Here is a 19,297-nt window from a genome sequence, read left to right as displayed (position 1 = left end):
TAATTTTTCTACTGTTGCTAAACCGTTGACTGATTTGACCAAGAAGGGTGCTGATGTGGTCAATTGGTCTTCTGCGGCTGTAGAGGCTTTTCAGGAGTTGAAGCATCGTTTTTCTTCTGCCCCTGTGTTGTGCCAGCCAGATGTTTCGCTTCCGTTTCAGGTTGAGGTTGATGCTTCTGAGATTGGAGCAGGGGCTGTTTTGTCGCAAAGAAGTTCTGAGGGCTCGGTGATGAAGCCATGTGCTTTCTTTTCTAGAAAGTTTCCGCCTGCTGAGCGTAACTATGATGTTGGTAATCGTGAATTGTTGGCCATGAAGTGGGCATTCGAGGAGTGGCGTCATTGGCTGGAAGGAGCCAAGCATCGCGTGGTGGTCTTGACAGATCACAAGAATTTGACTTATCTTGAGTCTGCCAAACGGTTGAATCCGAGACAGGCTCGATTTTTCATTATTTTTCTCCCGTTTTGATTTTGTGGTTTCGTACCTTCCGGGCTCTAAGAATGTGAAGGCTGATGCCCTGTCAAGGAGTTTTGTGCCTGACTCTCCGGGTGTTCCTGAGCCGGCGGGTATTCTCAAAGAGGGGGTAATTTTGTCTGCCATCTCCCCTGATTTGCGGCGGGTGCTGCAAAAATTTCAGGCTGATAGACCTGACCGTTGCCCAGCGGAGAAACTGTTTGTCCCTGATAGATGGACTAGTAGAGTTATCTCCGAGATTCATTGTTCAGTGTTGGCTGGGCATCCTGAAATCTTTGGTACCAGACATTTGGTGGCTAGATCCTTCTGGTGGCCGTCTTTGTCGCGGGATGTGCGTTCTTTTGTGCAGTCCTGTGGGACTTGTGCTTGGGCTAAGCCCTGCTGTTCTCGTGCCAGTGGGTTGCTTTTGCCCTTGCCGGTCCCGAAGAGGCCCTGGACGCATATTTCTATGGATTTTATTTCGGATCTCCCCGTCTCTCAAAAGATGTCGATCATTTGGGTGGTTTGTGATCGCTTTTCTAAGATGGTCCATTTGGTACCTTTGTCTAAATTGCCTTCCTCCTCTGATTTGGTGCCATTATTTTTCCAGCATGTGGTTCGTTTACATGGTATCCCGGAGAACATCGTTTCTGACAGAGGTTCCCAGTTTGTTTCAAGGTTTTGGCGATCCTTTTGTGCTAGGATGGGAATTGATTTGTCTTTTTCCTCGGCTTTCCATCCTCAGACAAATGGCCAAACCGAACGAACTAATCAAACTTTGGAAACATATCTGAGATGCTTTGTTTCTGCTGATCAGGATGATTGGGTGTCCTTTTTGCCGTTGGCTGAGTTCGCCCTTAATAATCGGGCCAGCTCGGCTACTTTGGTTTCGCCGTTTTTCTGCAATTCTGGTTTCCATCCTCGTTTCTCTTTAGGGCAGGTTGAGTCTTCAGACTGTCCTGGTGTAGATACTGTGGTGGATAGGTTGCAGCAGATTTGGACTCATGTGGTGGACAATTTGACATTGTCCCAGGAGAAGGCTCAACGTTTCGCTAACCGCCGGCGCTGTGTAGGTCCCCGACTTCGTGTTGGGGATTTGGTTTGGTTGTCGTCTCGTTATGTTCCTATGAAAGTTTCCTCTCCTAAGTTTAAGCCTCGTTTCATTGGTCCGTATAAGATTTCTGAGGTTATCAATCCTGTGTCATTTCGTTTGGCCCTTCCTGCTTCTTTTGCCATCCATAATGTGTTCCATAGGTCGTTATTGCGGAGATACGTGGCGCCTGTGGTTCCATCCGTTGATCCTCCTGCCCCGGTGTTAGTTGAGGGGGAGTTGGAGTATGTGGTGGAGAAGATTTTGGATTCTCGTGTTTCGAGACGGAAACTCCAGTACCTGGACAAGTGGAAGGGTTATGGTCAGGAAGATAATTCCTGGGTTTTTGCCTCTGATGTTCATGCTGCCGATCTGGTTCGTGCCTTTCATTTGGCTCATCCTGGTTGGCCTGGGGGCTCTGGTGAGGGTTCGGTGACCCCTCCTCAAGGGGGGGGGTATTGTTGTGAATTTGTGAATTCTGTTGTCGGGCTCCCTCCTGTGGTCATGAATGGTACTTCGGCTGGTTCTGTCCATGGACTTCCTCTGGTGGGTGTTTCTGAGTTTCACAGGTGACGAGGTTAATTCGTTAGCTGCTGCTCTATTTAACTCCACTTAGATCTTTGCTCCATGCCACCTGTCAATGTTCCAGTATTGGTCTGTTCACTCCTGGATCGTTCTTGTGACCTGTCTTCCCATCAGAAGCTAAGTTCCAGCTTGTATTTCTTTGGTTTGCTATTTTTCTGTCCAGCTTGCTATTTAATTTGTTGTCTTGCTTGCTGGAAGCTCTGGGACGCAGAGGGAGCGCTTCCGCACCGTGAGTCGGTGCGGAGGGTCTTTTTGCGCCCTCTGCGTGGTCTTTTTGTAGGTTTTTGTGCTGACCGCAAAGTAACCTTTCCTATCCTCGGTCTGTTCAGTAAGTCGGGCCTCACTTTGCTAAATCTATTTCATCTCTGTGTTTGTATTTTCATCTTTACTCACAGTCATTATATGTGGGGGGCTGCCTTTTCCTTTGGGGAATTTCTCTGAGGCAAGGTAGGCTTTATTGTTCTATCTTCAGGGCTAGCTAGTTTCTTAGGCTGTGCCGAGTTGCATAGGGAGCGTTAGGTGCAATCCACGGCTATTTCTAGTGTGTTTGATAGGTTTAGGGATTGCGGTCAGCAGAGTTCCCACGTCCCAGAGCTCGTCCTTATTATCAGTAACTATCAGGTCATTCCGTGTGCTCTTAACCACCAGGTCCATTCATTATTGTCCTGACCACCAGGTCATAACAGACCCCAATAGTGATCCATAAAGTATAATGGGCCCACAGAGTGTTCTATACAGTATAATCGGCACACATAGTGCTTGATAAACTATAAACGCCCCCAAAGAATGCACCATACAGTATCATGGGCCCACATAGTACTTCATACAGTTTAATGGGCCCATCATAGTGTTCCATACAGTATAATGGGCCTACATAGTGCTCCATACAGTATAATAGACACCACATAGTGCTCCATACAGTATAATGGGCCCACATAGTGCTTCATACAGTATAATAGGCCCACATAGTGCTTTATACAGTATAATGGGCCCACATAATTAATTATAGTCCTTTATACAGTTTAATGGCCACACATAGTGATCAATACAGTATAGTGGCACCACATAGTTCTCTATATAGTATAATGTCCACAGAAAGGGCTCCATATATTATAATTGCCCCACATAAAATACTCCGTACAGTATAATTGGCCCCATATAGTGACCGATACAGTATAATAGCCCCACATAGTGCTCCATACAGTATAATAGCCTCACTTAGTGGTCCATACGGTATAATGACCACACATAGACCTTCATATAGTTTAATGGCCACACATAATGTTCAATACAGTATAGTGGAACCACATAGTGGTCTATATAGTATAATGTCCACAGAAAGGGCTCCAAATAGTATAAAGGCCCCACATAAGGTGCTCCATGCAGTATAATAGACCCCATATAGTGACTGATACAGTATTATAGCGCCACATAGTGCTCCATACAGTATAATGGCCCCACATAGTGCTCTATACAGTATAATGACCATAGAAAGAGCTCCATACATTATAATGGCCCTACAAAAAGTGCTCATTACTGTGTAACTGGCCCCACACAGTGCTCCATACCTTAAAATGGCCACAGAAAAAGTTCCATACATTATAATGATGCCACAAAAGTGCTCCGTACAGTATAATAGGCCCCACATAGTCTTTCATACAGTATAATGGCCATATATGGCGCTTCTTACAGTATAGTGGCACCACAAAGTGCTCCACGCGGTATAATGGCCACAGAAATGGCTCCATACATTAAAGTGCTGCATACAATATTATGAGCATCACATAGCGCTCCATACAGTATAATGGGCCCACATAGTGCTCCATAGAGTATAATGGGTCCACATAGTGCTCTATACAGCATAATGGGCCCACATAGTGATCAATACAGTATATTGGCCCCAATGAGTGCTCCATGCAGTGTAATGGGCCAATATAGTTCTCAATACAGTATAAAAGGGCCACATAATGCTCCATACAGTATTATGGGCATCACATATTTCTCCATACAATATAATGTGCCCCACTTTGTGCTCCATACAGTATATTGGCCCAACATAGTGCTCCATACTATATGATAACCCCCACATAATATTGCTTTATAAAGTATAATGGCCCTAAAAAGTATTCCATACAGTATAATGGGCCCTCATACTGTACAGTAGTGCTCCATACAGTATAATGGGTCCACATAGTGCTCCATATAGTATAATAAACCCACATAGTGCTCTATATGGTGTAATGGGCCGCTATAGTGCTCAATACAGTATTCTAGGCCCACATAGTGCTCCATACAGTATAATGGTCCCCATATTGCTCTATATAGTGTACTGGGCCCACATAGTGCTATATACAGCATAATAGGTACACATAGTGCTCCATACAGAATAATGGTCCCCATATTTTGCTCCATATAGTTATAATGGGCCCCACATAGTGTTCAACACAGTATAATGGCCCAACATAGTGCTCAATACAGTATAATGTCCTTAGATAGTGCTACATACAGTATAATGGCCCCACATAGTGCTCCATACAGAATAATGGTCCCCATATTCTGCTCCATACAGTATAATGGGCCCCACATAGAGCTCCTTACAGTATAATGGCCTCACATAGTGCTCCATACAGTATGATGGGCCACACATAGTGCTCCATACAGTAAAATGGGCACCACATAGTGCTCCATACAGTATAATAACCTCATATAGTGCTCAATATAATATAATAGGCCTTTTATAGTGCTCCATACAGTATAATGGGCCTCACATAGTGCTTCATTCAGTATAATGGCCCCACATAGTGCTCCATATAGTACAATGTCCCCACATAGGCGTCAAGGGCCAAATATACTCAGGCGACCCACCAAGCATTGCGGACCAGATTTGGCCCTCTTGCCAAAGTTTGACATACTGTATGTGATGTGGCTGGAGATTTATTACTAGACAGAAGAGACACTGAGAAGCTGTCATTCAGGTTTTTAGACAGAAGAGACACTGAGGAGCTGTCATTCAGGTTTTTTGGGTGGATATTCAGCAGTAGGGAGGAGGGACACTGAGGAGCTGCCAGTAACTGTGAGGAGTTGTTATTACTTCCGGGTGGGCAGAGATTAAATAGTAGTAGGGAGAAGAAGGGTCACTGAGAAGTTGTCCATTAGTGTATAGGGGTGGAAATTCAGCAGCAGCGAGGAGGAGGGACACTGAGGAGCTGTAGCACTGGCCATTTTTGTAGAGATTCAGCAGCAGCAGGGAGGAGGGACACTGAGGAGCTGTAACACTGGCCATTTTTGTAGAGATTCAGCAGCAGCAGGGAGGAGGGACACTGAGGAGCTGTAGCACTGGCCATTTTTGTAGAGATTCAGCAGCAGCAGGGAGGAGGGACACTGAGGAGCTGTAACACTGGCCATTTTTGTAGAGATTCAGCAGCAGCAGGGAGGAGGGACTTTGTGCCGCTGTCAATCAGGTAAGTGGAGATTTACTTTAAATTTTTCTATAGGGTTACTCAGGTATTCTGCCACAAATCTTGACATAATTATACCAGTAACATCAGGTCTAGGCATTTATATACATGTCAGGAAGCAGAGAGCAGCTAGAGCTAGTATCACTACTCACAGATATATGAATACTATCGAAACATGGCGGAATACGTGTGCTGGCTCTTTGCATTTCTTTGCATTGTATGCACATTTCAGCATTTGCGATGGTTTTAGTGGCTGTGTGTGGTATTACAGTTTATTACATTTACATAGGACTGCAGGAAAAATACAGAGATGTTTTCAAGGGGTTCTCCCAGTAAATTAATAAACGGCACACATGTAGTAATACATCAAAGACTAGAGAATACTGTGCGTACAACAATGTAATCCCTGACATTCGAGCGCCACAACCCTGATCTTCCCCACTGGGAACCATGGTGGGAGCCAACACATCACATACATCCAGCGACCGGGGTCTGGTGCTCATGGCTGAAACTAACCAACCGGACAAATCCCTACAGATCAGAGGTAAAAGCAAGACGTCCTCTTATACATAGTAATGTGGAGCATTCTGCTATAACCAGGACCACCACAACCATCGGAGCTGCTGCAACCCTCAACCTACTGTCACCGCCCCACCATCCTGTAGAATGTAAGACCACAAGGGCAGGTTCCTCACCCCTCTGTACCAGTCTATAACTTGTATGTGACCCCTTCTCATGTACAGCACCATGGAATCAGTGGTGGTATATAAATAATAATAATAACCTGGGCATCTCCTGTATATAATTATATATGTATAGCCGGTATAACCTGGGCATCTCCTGTATATAATTATATATGTACAGCTGGAATAACCTGGGCATCTCCTGTATATAATTATATATGTACAGCTGGTATAACCTGGGCATCTCCTGTATATAATTATATATGTACAGCCGGTATAACCTGGGCATCTCCTGTATATAATTATATATGTACAGCTGGTATAACCTGGGCATCTCCTGTATATAATTATATATGTACAGCTAGTATAACCTGGGCATCTCCTGTATATAATTATATACAGTGCCTACAAGTAGTATTCAACCCCCTGCAGATTTAGCAGGTTTACACATTTGGAATTAACTTGGCATTGTGACATTTGGACTGTACATCAGCCTGGAAGTGTGAAATGCACTGCAGCAAAAAAGAATGTTATTTCTTTGTTTATTTTTTTTTTAAATTGTGAAAAGTCTTTTCAGAGGGTCATTTATTATTCAACCCCTCAACCCACCAGAATTCTGTTTGGTTCCCCTAAAGTATTAAGAAGTAGTTCAGGCACAAAGAACAATGAGCTTCACATGTTTGGATTAATTATCTCTTTTTCCAGCCTTTTCTGACTTTTTAAGACCCTCCCCAAACTTGTGAACAGCACTCAAACATGGTCGACATGGGAAAGACAAAGGAGCATTCCAAGGCCATCAGAGACAAGATCGTGGAGGGTCACAAGGCTGGCAAGGGGTACAAAACCCTTTCCAAGGAGTTGGGCCTACCTGTCTCCAGTGTTGGCAGCATCACACGGAAGTGGAAGGCTTATGGAACTACTGTTAGCCTTCCACGGCCTGGACAGCCTTTGAAAGTTTCCTCCCGTGCCGAGGCCAGGCTTGTCCGAAGAGTCAGGGCTAACCCAAGGACAACAAGGAAGGAGCTCCGGGAAGATCTCATGGCAGTGGGGACATTGGTTTCAGTCAATACCATAAGTAACGTACTCCACCGCAATGGTCTCCGTTCCAGACGAGCCCGTAAGGTACCTTTACTTTCAAAGCATCATGTCAAGGCACGTCTACAGTTTGCTCATGATCACTTGGAGGACTCTGAGACTGACTGGTTCAAGGTTCTCTGGTCTGATGAGACCAAGATCGAGATCTTTGGTGCCAACCACACACGTGACGTTTGGAGACTGGATGGCACTGCATATGACCCCAAGAATACCATCCCTACAGTCAAGCATGGTGGTGACAGCATCACGCTGTGGGGCTGTTTCTCAGCCAAGGGGCCTGGCCATCTGGTCCGCATCCATGGGAAGATGGATAGCACGGCCTACCTGGAGATTTTGGCCAAGGACCTCCGCTCCTCCATCAAGGATCTTAAGATGGGTCGTCATTTCATCTTCCAACAAGACAACGACCCAAAGCACACAGCCAAGAAAACCAAGGCCTGGTTCAAGAGGCAAAAAATCAAGGTGTTGCAGTGGCCTAGTCAGTCTCCTGACCTTAACCCAATTGAAAACTTGTGGAAGGAGCTCAAGATTAAAGTCCACATGAGACACCCAAAGAACCTAGATAACTTGGAGAAGATCTGTATGGAGGAGTGGGCCAAGATAACTCCAGAGACCTGTGCCGGCCTGATCAGGTCTTATAAAAAACGATTATTAGCTGTAATTGCAAACAAAGGTTATTCCACAAAATATTAAACCTAGGGGTTGAATAATAATTGACCCACACTTTTATGTTTAAAATTTATAAAAATTTAACTGAGCAACAAAACTTTTTGGTTTGTAAGATTTATGCATCTGTTAATAAATCCTGCTCTTGTTTGAAGTTTGAAGGCTCTAACTTATTTGCATCTTATTAAACCTGCTAAATCTGCAGGGGGTTGAATACTACTTGTAGGCATTGTATGTACAGCTAGTATAACCTGGGCATCTCCTGTATATAATTATATATGTACAGCTGGTATAACCTGGGCATCTCCTGTATATAATTATATATGTACAGCCGGTATAACCTGGGCATGTCCTGTATATAATTATATATGTACAGCCGGTATAACCTGGGCATCTCCTGTATATAATTATATATGTACAGCCGGTATAACCTGGGCATCTCCTGTATATAATTATATATGTACAGCCGGTATAACCTGGGCATCTCCTGTATATAATTATATATGTACAGCCGGTATAACCTGGGCATCTCCTGTATATTATTATATATGTACAGCCGGTATAACCTGGGCATCTCCTGTATATAATTATATATGTACAGCCGGTATAACCTGGGCATCTCCTGTATATAATTATATATGTACAGCCGGTATAACCTGGGCATCTCCTGTATATAATTATATATGTACAGCCGGTATAACCTGGGCATCTCCTGTATATAATTATATATGTACAGCCGGTATAACCTGGGCATCTCCTGTATATAATTATATATGTACAGCCGGTATAACCTGGGCATCTCCTGTATATAATTATATATGTACAGCCGGTATAACCTGGGCATCTCCTGTATATAATTATATATGTACAGCCGGTATAACCTGGGCATCTCCTGTATATAATTATATATGTACAGCCGGTATAACCTGGGCATCTCCTGTATATAATTATATATGTACAGCCGGTATAACCTGGGTATCTCCTGTATATAATTATATATGTACAGCCGGTATAACCTGGGCATCTCCTGTATATAATTATATATGTACAGCCGGTATAACCTGGGCATCTCCTGTATATAATTATATATATACAGCCGGTATAACCTGGGCATCTCCTGTAAATAATTATATATGTACAGCCGGTATAACCTGGGCATCTCCTGTATATAATTATATATATACAGCCGGTATAACCTGGGCATCTCCTGTAAATAATTATATATGTACAGCCGGTATAACCTGGGCATCTCCTGTATATAATTATATATATACAGCCGGTATAACCTGGGCATCTCCTGTAAATAATTATATATGTACAGCCGGTATAACCTGGACATCTCCTGTATATAATTATATATGTACAGCCGGTATAACCTGGGCATCTCCTGTAAATAATTATATATGTACAGCCGGTATAACCTGGGCATCTCCTGTATATAATTATATATATACAGCCGGTATAACCTGGGCATCTCCTGTAAATAATTATATATGTACAGCCGGTATAACCTGGGCATCTCCTGTATATAATTATATATATACAGCCGGTATAACCTGGGCATCTCCTGTAAATAATTATATATGTACAGCCGGTATAACCTGGGCATCTCCTGTATATAATTATATATATACAGCCGGTATAACCTGGGCATCTCCTGTAAATAATTATATATGTACAGCCGGTATAACCTGGGCATCTCCTGTATATAATTATATATATACAGCCGGTATAACCTGGGCATCTCCTGTAAATAATTATATATGTACAGCCGGTATAACCTGGGCATCTCCTGTATATAATTATATATATACAGCCGGTATAACCTGGGCATCTCCTGTAAATAATTATATATGTACAGCCGGTATAACCTGGACATCTCCTGTATATAATTATATATGTACAGCCGGTATAACCTGGGCATCTCCTGTACACCATGTATCACGGTCCCATATAATGATGTCAGCAGTGTGTGATGCCTCCTGATTAGTGCCGGGGTTCCTCGGCTGTGCGGATCCGGTTCGCTCGTTCTCTGCTGTTTTGCTCCATTGCTCCTGATGTGATGGAGGATCCCGGTTTCTATGTGACATCATCCTTTTCCTCCTGTATAAGCCTCGTGTTGGCCAGAACGAGCTTCCCCAGGATGATACCGTCCAATGGCAGGACTCGCAGGCGCAGCCAATCAGAGGGCTTAGAAATGATGTCATGGGGAGAGCCGAGCGCTGGTACTGATGCTGCCTCCGTCTCTTCCAGGGATTTAATTCAGGGAGTTGATCTGGTCGGAGCGCAGTCTTCTGCCAGACAAAGGTGAGTGACGCCGCCGCAACATTTACTCAACTTATTTCATCTACTTATTCGATTTTTTTTTTTTTTTTGCTTAATAACATTTTTATTTCATGATTGTTTAAAAATGTACTGAAATCGCTGAAGTCATACTAAAAGCAAAGGTCACCCGTATATACTGTAATATTTCGATAGTAAATGTATCTGTTTTTTATTTATATATATTTTTAAGACTATTATTAAATAGTCATTTAAAATAACACTTGTAACATTGTTGCAAAGCTTTGTTGTCGCTTCGTGCCGTTTACTTGCTACAATGTATCGTTTATGTATTTACTTCTCTGTATTTTTTATGTTGTTACATATGTATTATTGCGAAGGTCTCGCCCTTTATGCAACGTAGCGGTCACCTGTACGAATACCGCCAGGAATATGGGGGGGGGGGTGACAAGAGGTAATTAGGGTGTAGTCTCGCCCGGGGATCAGTAAAACGAACCACATGTGTCCGTGTCATCTGGGAGCCGCGGCAGACGTGACATCATCATTATCTGAAAGGGTTAAACCGGCAAAATTTGGGGAGCGGGGGTTTGATTCTGTGTTTTTAACCACTTAAGCGCTGGAAAGGAGTCTATTATGTCATATTATTTCCTTTTCCTATCCAGGGAGGTATCTGGATTTTTTTTTTAATAGAATTCTTCATACCCTGATACATTCTCTGTATATACAGCTCATATTTGCATTTTTTTTTTACACCCTGATCCTGAAAGCCCCCTATGACTTGCATGGACAGAAATGATGTCATGAATAATGTGCATCGGAGGAGGAAGGAAGAAGAGTATATATATATATATATATATATATATATATATATATATATATATATATATATATATATATATCTCCTGCACCCCTACCTGCACCCCCCCTACCCCCATGGCATTACCAGTTAGCACCCACAAGGGTTAATGAGGACCCTCAGTGTCAGGGAGCATAATCATGTGCCCCAATCACTGGTGTGGTCTGCACTGCTGGAAAAGTATCCAAATCGCTTGTTCCTATGCACAGAGTTACTTTGTAACTAGTGTGGATACATTTATACCCAAGACTGGGGAGAGAAGCCGTAGACATCTTGGAGGAAAACATATTCTATAGGCTTCTACCTCCGAACTAGCGCCATATTATGTATCACCTACCCGGACGACGCTTAGAATCCTCATCGTAAAAAGTTCAACTTTTATAGAATGTTTTATACAGTTACAGCTAAAATGTAAAAAATAATTTGGAGAAAAAAAACAAAGAAACCAAAAAGTAATAACAAATTCTAATAAAAAAAAAGATACTTTGGGAAATGGAAAAATCACATGTAGTTTCGATCACGCGGCACATAAGTCAGATGACGGGGAGCGGTCACCTGACTGTTAGGTCACATTCGCCTTACACGCAGCTTCCGGGAGGTTTGTTTACATGAACGAGTCACTTATATTTTACCCGGACGAGGATTTTAGTTTTTTTTTTTTTACTTTGTTCTTTTTAAAGTCAAGTAGATGAAAGGAATTTTTTTTTTTTTTTTGTAAAAAAAAAAAAAAATCATATAAAAGGCATAATAATAAAATGAATTCACTGATAAATAGAAATGAACTTTTTCTACGCTGTTGAAATATATAGATAGATGGATATTTAATAATATATATTTAGCTATAGATATGTATTTGTATAGAATAATATAATATATTTATATAGTAAATTATTAAATATAAATTATATGTTGCATATAGTGTATATATCATACGTGTAGTTAGATAGATATACTGCATATGTGATATAGACATATTGAATGAAACGCTGCAGAACAATAGGAATAATAAAAAAATATAATGTTAAAAAGAAAATAAATGAAAAAAAGCATACATTTCTAAGAATAAAAAATAAATATATAAATAATCATATAATATATAAGTTATATAATGATATATATGATTATATTTTTCTTTTTGAAATTTATATATATATATATACACTGCTCAAAAAAATAGGGAACACTAAAATTCCACATCCTAGATATCTCTGAATGAAATATTCCAGTTGCAAATTTTTATTCATTGCATAGTGGAATGTGTTCAGAACAATAAAACATTATTATCAAAGTAAATCAAAATAAATATCCCACGGAGGTCTGGATTTGGAATGATGCTCAAAATCAAAGTGGAAAATCAAATTGCAGGCTGATCCAACTTCAGTGGAAATGCCTCATGACTAGGAAATGATGCTCAGTATTGTGTGCGGCCTCCACGTACCTGTATGACCTCCCTACTGTACAACACCTGGGCATTCTCCAGATGAGGCGGCGGATGGTCTCCTGAGGGATCTCCTCGCAGACGTGGACTAAAGCATCCGCCAACTCCTGGACAGTCTGTGGTGCAACGGGACGTTGTTGGATGGAGCGAGACATGATGTCCCAGATGTGTTAAATCTGATTCAGGTCGGGGAACGGGCGGGCCAGTCCATAGCTTCAATGCCTTCATCTTGCAGGAACTGCTGACACACTCCAGCCACATGAGGTCTGGCATTGTCCTGCATTAGGAGGAATCCAGGGCCAACCGGTCTTGCACAAAGGCGGAGGTAGCGGTCCTGCTGCTGGGTTGTTGCCCTCTTACGGCTCCCTCCACATCTCCTGGTGTACTGGCCTGTCTCCTGGTAGCGCCTCCAGCCTCTGGACACCTCGCTGACAGACACAGCAAACCTTCTAGCCGCAGCTCGCATTGATGTGCCATCCTGGATGAGCTGCACTACCTGAGCCACTTGTGTAGGTTGTTGAGTCCGTCTCATGCATGGACAGTTTGATTTCACAGAAGTTTGATCCATTTGGAGTTATATTCTGTTGTTTAAGTGTTCCCTTTATTTTTTTGAGCCGTGTATATATATGTGTGTATGTTAAGAACATAATAGACAAATAATACTGTAAGAGTTTTATTATTATTATTATTATTATTATTATTATTATTATTTATTCTTTACTTTTAACTTCTGGTAAATGGTACACATATGGGCCAAAAGAAATCCCTTTGATCAGTGGTCTCCAACCTGTACTTATTGCAAAACTTCCAGCATAGCCAGTCAGCCGCAGGCTGTGAGAACATGCTGGGAGTTGTAGTGCCTTACACTATAAGATGCCTTGTATGTGACGCCTGGATATTCGGCTCCTCATAAACAAGGTGACATCACTTGGACGCTTCGTTTGTTTCTTTCCATAAAGTGAATGACAGGTTCCTTTTTGGCAAAACATCCACCAGAAATGGCTTATCCCGCGTAATGTGTCCTCAGCGCCCGTCCTGCTGATGGCTGCGCAGGACAGACCGTATATTGTTACCCTGTGATCGCTGTTTTGGCTCCTTCCTTTGTTTTGTGGTATAATAAAAGACAAGGAGCACCAGGAGGTCCTGAATCTGGGTGGGGGCACGAAAAGACCCCAATAAATAAAGAGAAAAATAGCCAATCAGTGTTGGGGGTGTGGCTGGACTAGGAGGCACTAGTCCTGAAGTGATAATCTCCTGCTGATAAAACACTGATTTTACTGAAACAGCAAAACACAGCCCAGTAAGTGAGGCATTGCTGTAATCAGGGTCTCTGCTGCCAGATTACAAACCCGGTCATAGATACATCGATATTTTCTGTATTTATTTTCCCCTTTAAAGGAAATCTATCCACTATATATGAGCCTGACTCCCTATAATGTATCTCACCTCGATATATGTCATCAAGCTTCCTAGATTTTCCAATTTCCGAGTGAATAAGATAACGCAGCGTTATCATCGTCCGTACGTCGGCTGCTGCCGGATTGTGTCCCAGTTTCTCCTCGTTCGGTGTCTGTACATTATTCGGCAGAACGTCGTGGGATTTACAGGCGGCTGCTGGAGCCGAAATCACAGGATCACCAAAGATTCAGACATTAGAGCGGAGATTAGCTGAGGACGCTTCTGTAATTCTCTGATCGAGAAGAAAGATATTTCTAGAATTAATTCTGTTTTACTGCAAATAATCAGACAAATATCTTTACCCTGAGTCGTAAATATCCCTGAATGTATTGTCATTTTTACTATTAATAGGTGACGTACCTCAATCTATAACCTCAGAGATCGCAATCAAGAACCTCAGCACCATGACTCTGGCAGGTAAGGACTGATGGAGAGATAGATATAATAGATATATACATATAATAGATAGATATAATGGACAGATAATAGATAGACATAATACAGTAGATACATATAATAGATACATATAACATACAGATAACAGATAGATATAATAGATAGATATAATAGACAGATAGATATAAGGGACAGATTATAGATAGATATAATACAGTAGATATATATAATAGACAGATAACAGATAGATGTAATACATATATATAATAGATAGATATAATGGACAGATAATAGATAGACATAATACAGTAGATATATATAATAGATACATATAACATACAGATAACAGATAGATATAATAGATAGATATAATAGACAGATAGATATAAGGGACAGATAATAGATAGATATAATACAGTAGATATATATAATAGACAGATAACAGATAGATGTAATAGATATATATAATAGATAGATATAATGGACAGATAATAGATAGATAATAGATGGATAATAAATAGATGATAGATAGATAATAGATAGATGTTAGATAGATAATGGATAATAGATGATAGATAATAGATAGATAATAGATGCATGATAGATAATAGATGGATAATAAATAGATAGTAGATAGATAATAGAACGATAATAGATAGATATAGATAGATAATAAATAGATAGATAGATACATAGATACTGTAGATAGATAGATAGATAATAGATGGTACATAGATAGTAGAGAGATAATAGGTAGATAATAGATAAATAGATAGATAATAAATAGTAGATAGATAATAGATAGATGATAGATAGATAGAAAGATAATAAATAGATAATAGATAGATTATAGATAGATAATAGATGGATAATAGACCGATAATAGATAGATAGTAGATAGATAATAGGTAGATAATAGATAGTAGTTAGATGATAGATAGATTATAGACTGACTTATTGATAGATAACCTCATTCCTATAAGAACATGAATAGTCTATGAGGGAATGACCTGGTTACATGTTGTCCGCAGCCTACAAGGAGAAGATGAAGGAGCTTCCTCTCGTGTCTCTTTTCTGTTCCTGTTTCCTCTCTGATCCGACAAAGAAGCAGACGTACAAATATGATGGTGAGTAGAGGCTGAGATAATAGGACGATCTGTGGATCTTCAACAGAAATCCTAATGGCGTACTCTGTGATTGTAGACCTTGGTGATAAGATGTGGAATAGATGTTACCTGTTCATCGTTATCCATAGATTTGGGCCATACGTCATAGAAAACCACAAGTCACATATCTGGCAAATCAGCACCTGCTTCCGCAGTCTATAGGCGATGTTTCACTAAAAACCCATTTCCACTTTTTGCTAAATGAATGCTGTATAATTTACAATTTACTTCCTTACCCCAGTGCCCCCAATAGTGAGAACCGCGCTGTAGCATCTTGACCCTTTGGGTACAGAGGTTACAGTAGAACCAAAGTCCCGTCTGCCACATAGAACGGCATGAGATGCTACTAATAATGCTTGGGAGGGTCATATTTTTTGCATTGGGTCCTACTAGCTTCAATAACTCCTAAAAGGAATGTCCTAGTAAAACTGGAGCCCCCTGAAGGGTCTCACTACTCTAAGCTATCATGGTCTTCTATGTAAAGGACCAGGAAATGTCTGGTTGAGGGGCTTTTGTTGGCCGCCGATACCTTAGTTATATGAAGATTCTGAATGTTAGATACAATGTAACCTATTCTGTATCTCCCCTTATTACAGCAGACACTGTGGACCTCACGTGGTGCGTCATCTCAGACATGGAAGTCATAGAGTTAAATAAGAGAGCCTCAGGACACGCCTTTGAAGTCATCCTAAAACCATCTTCATTCGATGGAGTCCCAGAATTTAATGCCCTCCCTCAGCGACGAGACCCATCCTTGGAAGAGATTCAGAAAAAACTGGAAGCCGCTGAAGAAAGACGCAAGGTAAGAACAAGATGACTTGGAATAACTGGACCCAACAGTGTGATGTGACATGGGGTAGCATTCGGTAGGGAATCATTTCGGCCAATTGAGGATGTTGGACAACCCCCAAGGTATCTGCTCAGGACTTGCCCAGGGCCAAATTCAAGGTAAAAATTGATAGTAGAGGACAATAGACCTGGATGTCCACTCCTGATCAAGATTACTATGTTCCTTCTCCAATATACTTGAGGTGGGTTCCTTCCTATGACCTGGAGGTGGACAATATCCCAAGGTCATTGAGAAAAATGAAAAGTTTAGCTTAGACCATACTCTAGTCAAGTGATAATGAGTTGACTCACTGGATTAATGTCTCAGTCACCAGTTTAGATAGTATAATTTTGAGTTCTTCAAGTGCTCTTCGAAACGTGAGACTGGTCAAATGAAAAGGAGCTTTCACCGCCTTCACAAAAGGGATTCTTTACTATAAGAGCAATTATACTATGGCTTTCTCTGCCTCACCAAGAGGGGAATGAATGCTTCTCTTAAAAGTATAGTATTACAAGTTATATTTCTGGAAATGGAGCATCGAACCAGAGTCTAGAAGGAATTTTCCAACCAATGTGGGGCAATTTGCGATAACCTCCCCTCCTCAATATGTTAGGATTATAGTTTGGACTTGATTGACCTCTGTGTTTTTTTCAATCCTGTTAAGTATGAAACTATTGTAAACCTGTAAGACTGACATTGTTTTGCTTTTTCTTCTCGCAGTGTCAGGAGGCCGAGCTGCTCAAGCACCTGGCGGAGAAAAGGGAGCACGAGCGTGAAGTCATCCAGAAAGCGATAGAAGAAAACAACAACTTCAGCAAAATGGCCAAGGAAAAACTAACCCAGAAAATGGAAGTCAACAAGGAGAACAGGGAAGCCCACTTAGCCGCCATGATCGAACGTCTGCAGGAGAAGGTTAGTTAAAGGTCAGTTAAAGTTGGTCACAATACGTTCTTCACTTCTGTTTAAGTCTGTCTTCTGTCCCTGAGTTCCCAAGTGTAAAAGCTTATGTTACCTAGTGCTACATCTGAGGAAAAGTTGAGGGATTGTCTACCTGCAAACGTTGACTCATACTGAATTACGGCATGACCCCAAGCCTTGATTGACCAACAATTTTGGTTAAGGTGGCACCTCAATGTCTATGACATTTCTCCTCCAATCGGATCTGACCTTCGTAGACAATGGGGCTTTGAAAACACGTATTTGGTCACTATAATCCATTTTTGGAGGAGTATCACAACACGATGACCTAGTGCTACATCTGAGGAAAAGTTGAGGGATTGTCTACCTGCAAACGTTGACTCATACTGAATTACGGCAAGACCCCAAGCCTTGATTGACCAACAATTTTGGTTAAGGTGGCACCTCAATGTCTATGACATTTCTCCTCCAATCGGATCTGACCTTCGTAAACAATGGGGCTTTGAAAACACGTATTTGGTCACTATAATCCATTTTTGGGGGAGTATCACAGCACGATGAGGTTAGACTTCATCCTAACCTAATCAAAGGATGTCAATGGGCCAGTGTTTGGTCTCGTGAACTGATCTTTACTCTAAGCTGGTGTAGTGCTTATTATCTCTCTATAAAATAATGCAAATTGGTACAAAATGTTAGATTTTAACCTTTTACATTTTCTCCGGGGTAATGAGTCACGAGAGGGTTCAAAATGGCAAATCAGGAGATGGATTCATCTTCTAAACATATTATATACATGTTATATCTACAATTAAAAGAAACATTACCTTCTTTCCAGGACAAACATGCAGAAGAAGTAAGGAAAAACAAAGAACTTAAGGAAGAAGCTTCGAGGTAGAAGGTGATGGTGGCTTTCACAATTTGGACTGAGAACCCCACAAGGTGCCCGAGAGGCGCAGCACAATGTTAAGCGACTGAGACTCTTTTGCTTTGTTTGTTTGTGAATGTCAAGAGATGACCGGCAAAGCCACCTTTTTTTAAGATAGCTTAGGGCGGGCATTGGGAGGATGTAACGGGAAGGGTTGTCCATCTCATCCGCAAGTCCTAAAGAGTTATAACCATGAACCCTGGCTTCAACATTAACTTTACATCAATGCATCCGTATGTGATGGGGAAAGCGCCGGTGGTTGTCAGGCTACTGTAGCGCAGATGAACCAACCGATCTGTTTGTCTGCCATAGACAGGGCTGGTAATTGGCACTAATTTTCTATGTCTGCCATTATAATATCATCAATACATACGTTATCAGGTTATACGAATGTGTCTGTGTCATTACTCATCATATGCGTGGTCTACAGGGCTAATTGTACTATGCAGTGGGAACTCTACTTTGATTACAAACCTCAGTTATTTGTACAGATGGGCTCAATATCTATGACATCTTGCCTGGGCCAACTCAATACAACGTTACTCCGTAGTCTTCAAGGTCAAAGTATGTTTCAAAAAGTCTATAGAAATCATATGAGCCAATGTAAGCACTTGCCTGAAGTAGCATAGATTAGTGGGCAACACAAAAATTAATGCCATCTAATTGAATGACTCACCTATTTCCTACATAAATTCCTGTAGTTGTACCACATGCTTTGTGTTGACATCAGAAAATTTTGGTAAAATTTTTGGTAAATTGATAACAAGGCACAGAAATTTCAAATACATTTAAACAAAAGTAAACAACTAATAAATCATGGATTCAATTGTTATTTACTACAATTACAAATTTACAGTAGTTGTTTCACATCCTTTGTGTTGACATCAGAAAATTTTGGTAAAATTTTTGGTAAATTGATAACAAGGCACAGAAATTTCAAATACATTTAAACAAAAGTAAACAACTAATACATCATAGATTCAATAGTTATTTGCTACAA

At 41.0% G+C, this 19,297-nt stretch overlaps 1 protein-coding gene across 3 annotated transcripts in view; it reads left to right on the top strand.

Moving 5' to 3' along the window:
- The window catches only part of STMN4 (stathmin 4), a 50,484-nt gene extending 31,802 nt beyond the window's left edge, over positions 1-18,682 (top strand). Inside the window, exons 2-7 of one of the 3 annotated variants that reach the window (XM_069728434.1) lie at positions 10,282-10,335; positions 14,415-14,480; positions 15,491-15,586; positions 16,222-16,427; positions 17,175-17,366; positions 18,208-18,682. In XM_069728434.1, coding sequence (XP_069584535.1) covers positions 14,468-14,480; positions 15,491-15,586; positions 16,222-16,427; positions 17,175-17,366; positions 18,208-18,267 — 567 coding nt within the window. In that variant the 5' untranslated portion in view covers positions 10,282-10,335; positions 14,415-14,467 and the 3' untranslated portion in view covers positions 18,268-18,682. Of the gene's footprint in view, positions 1-10,281; positions 10,336-14,414; positions 14,481-15,490; positions 15,587-16,221; positions 16,428-17,174; positions 17,378-18,207 lie in introns of all 3 variants that reach the window. The other 2 variants (XM_069728436.1, XM_069728435.1) reach the window with 2 other exon arrangements.
- Positions 18,683-19,297: the final 615 nt, after the last annotated feature.

Source organism: Ranitomeya imitator, chromosome 5 (assembly GCF_032444005.1).
Source record: "Ranitomeya imitator isolate aRanImi1 chromosome 5, aRanImi1.pri, whole genome shotgun sequence".
In the NCBI taxonomy this organism is placed as follows: Eukaryota; Metazoa; Chordata; class Amphibia; order Anura; family Dendrobatidae; genus Ranitomeya; species Ranitomeya imitator.
Note: the sequence above shows the minus strand (reverse complement) of the source record. Positions and strands in the feature narration are given on the sequence as shown.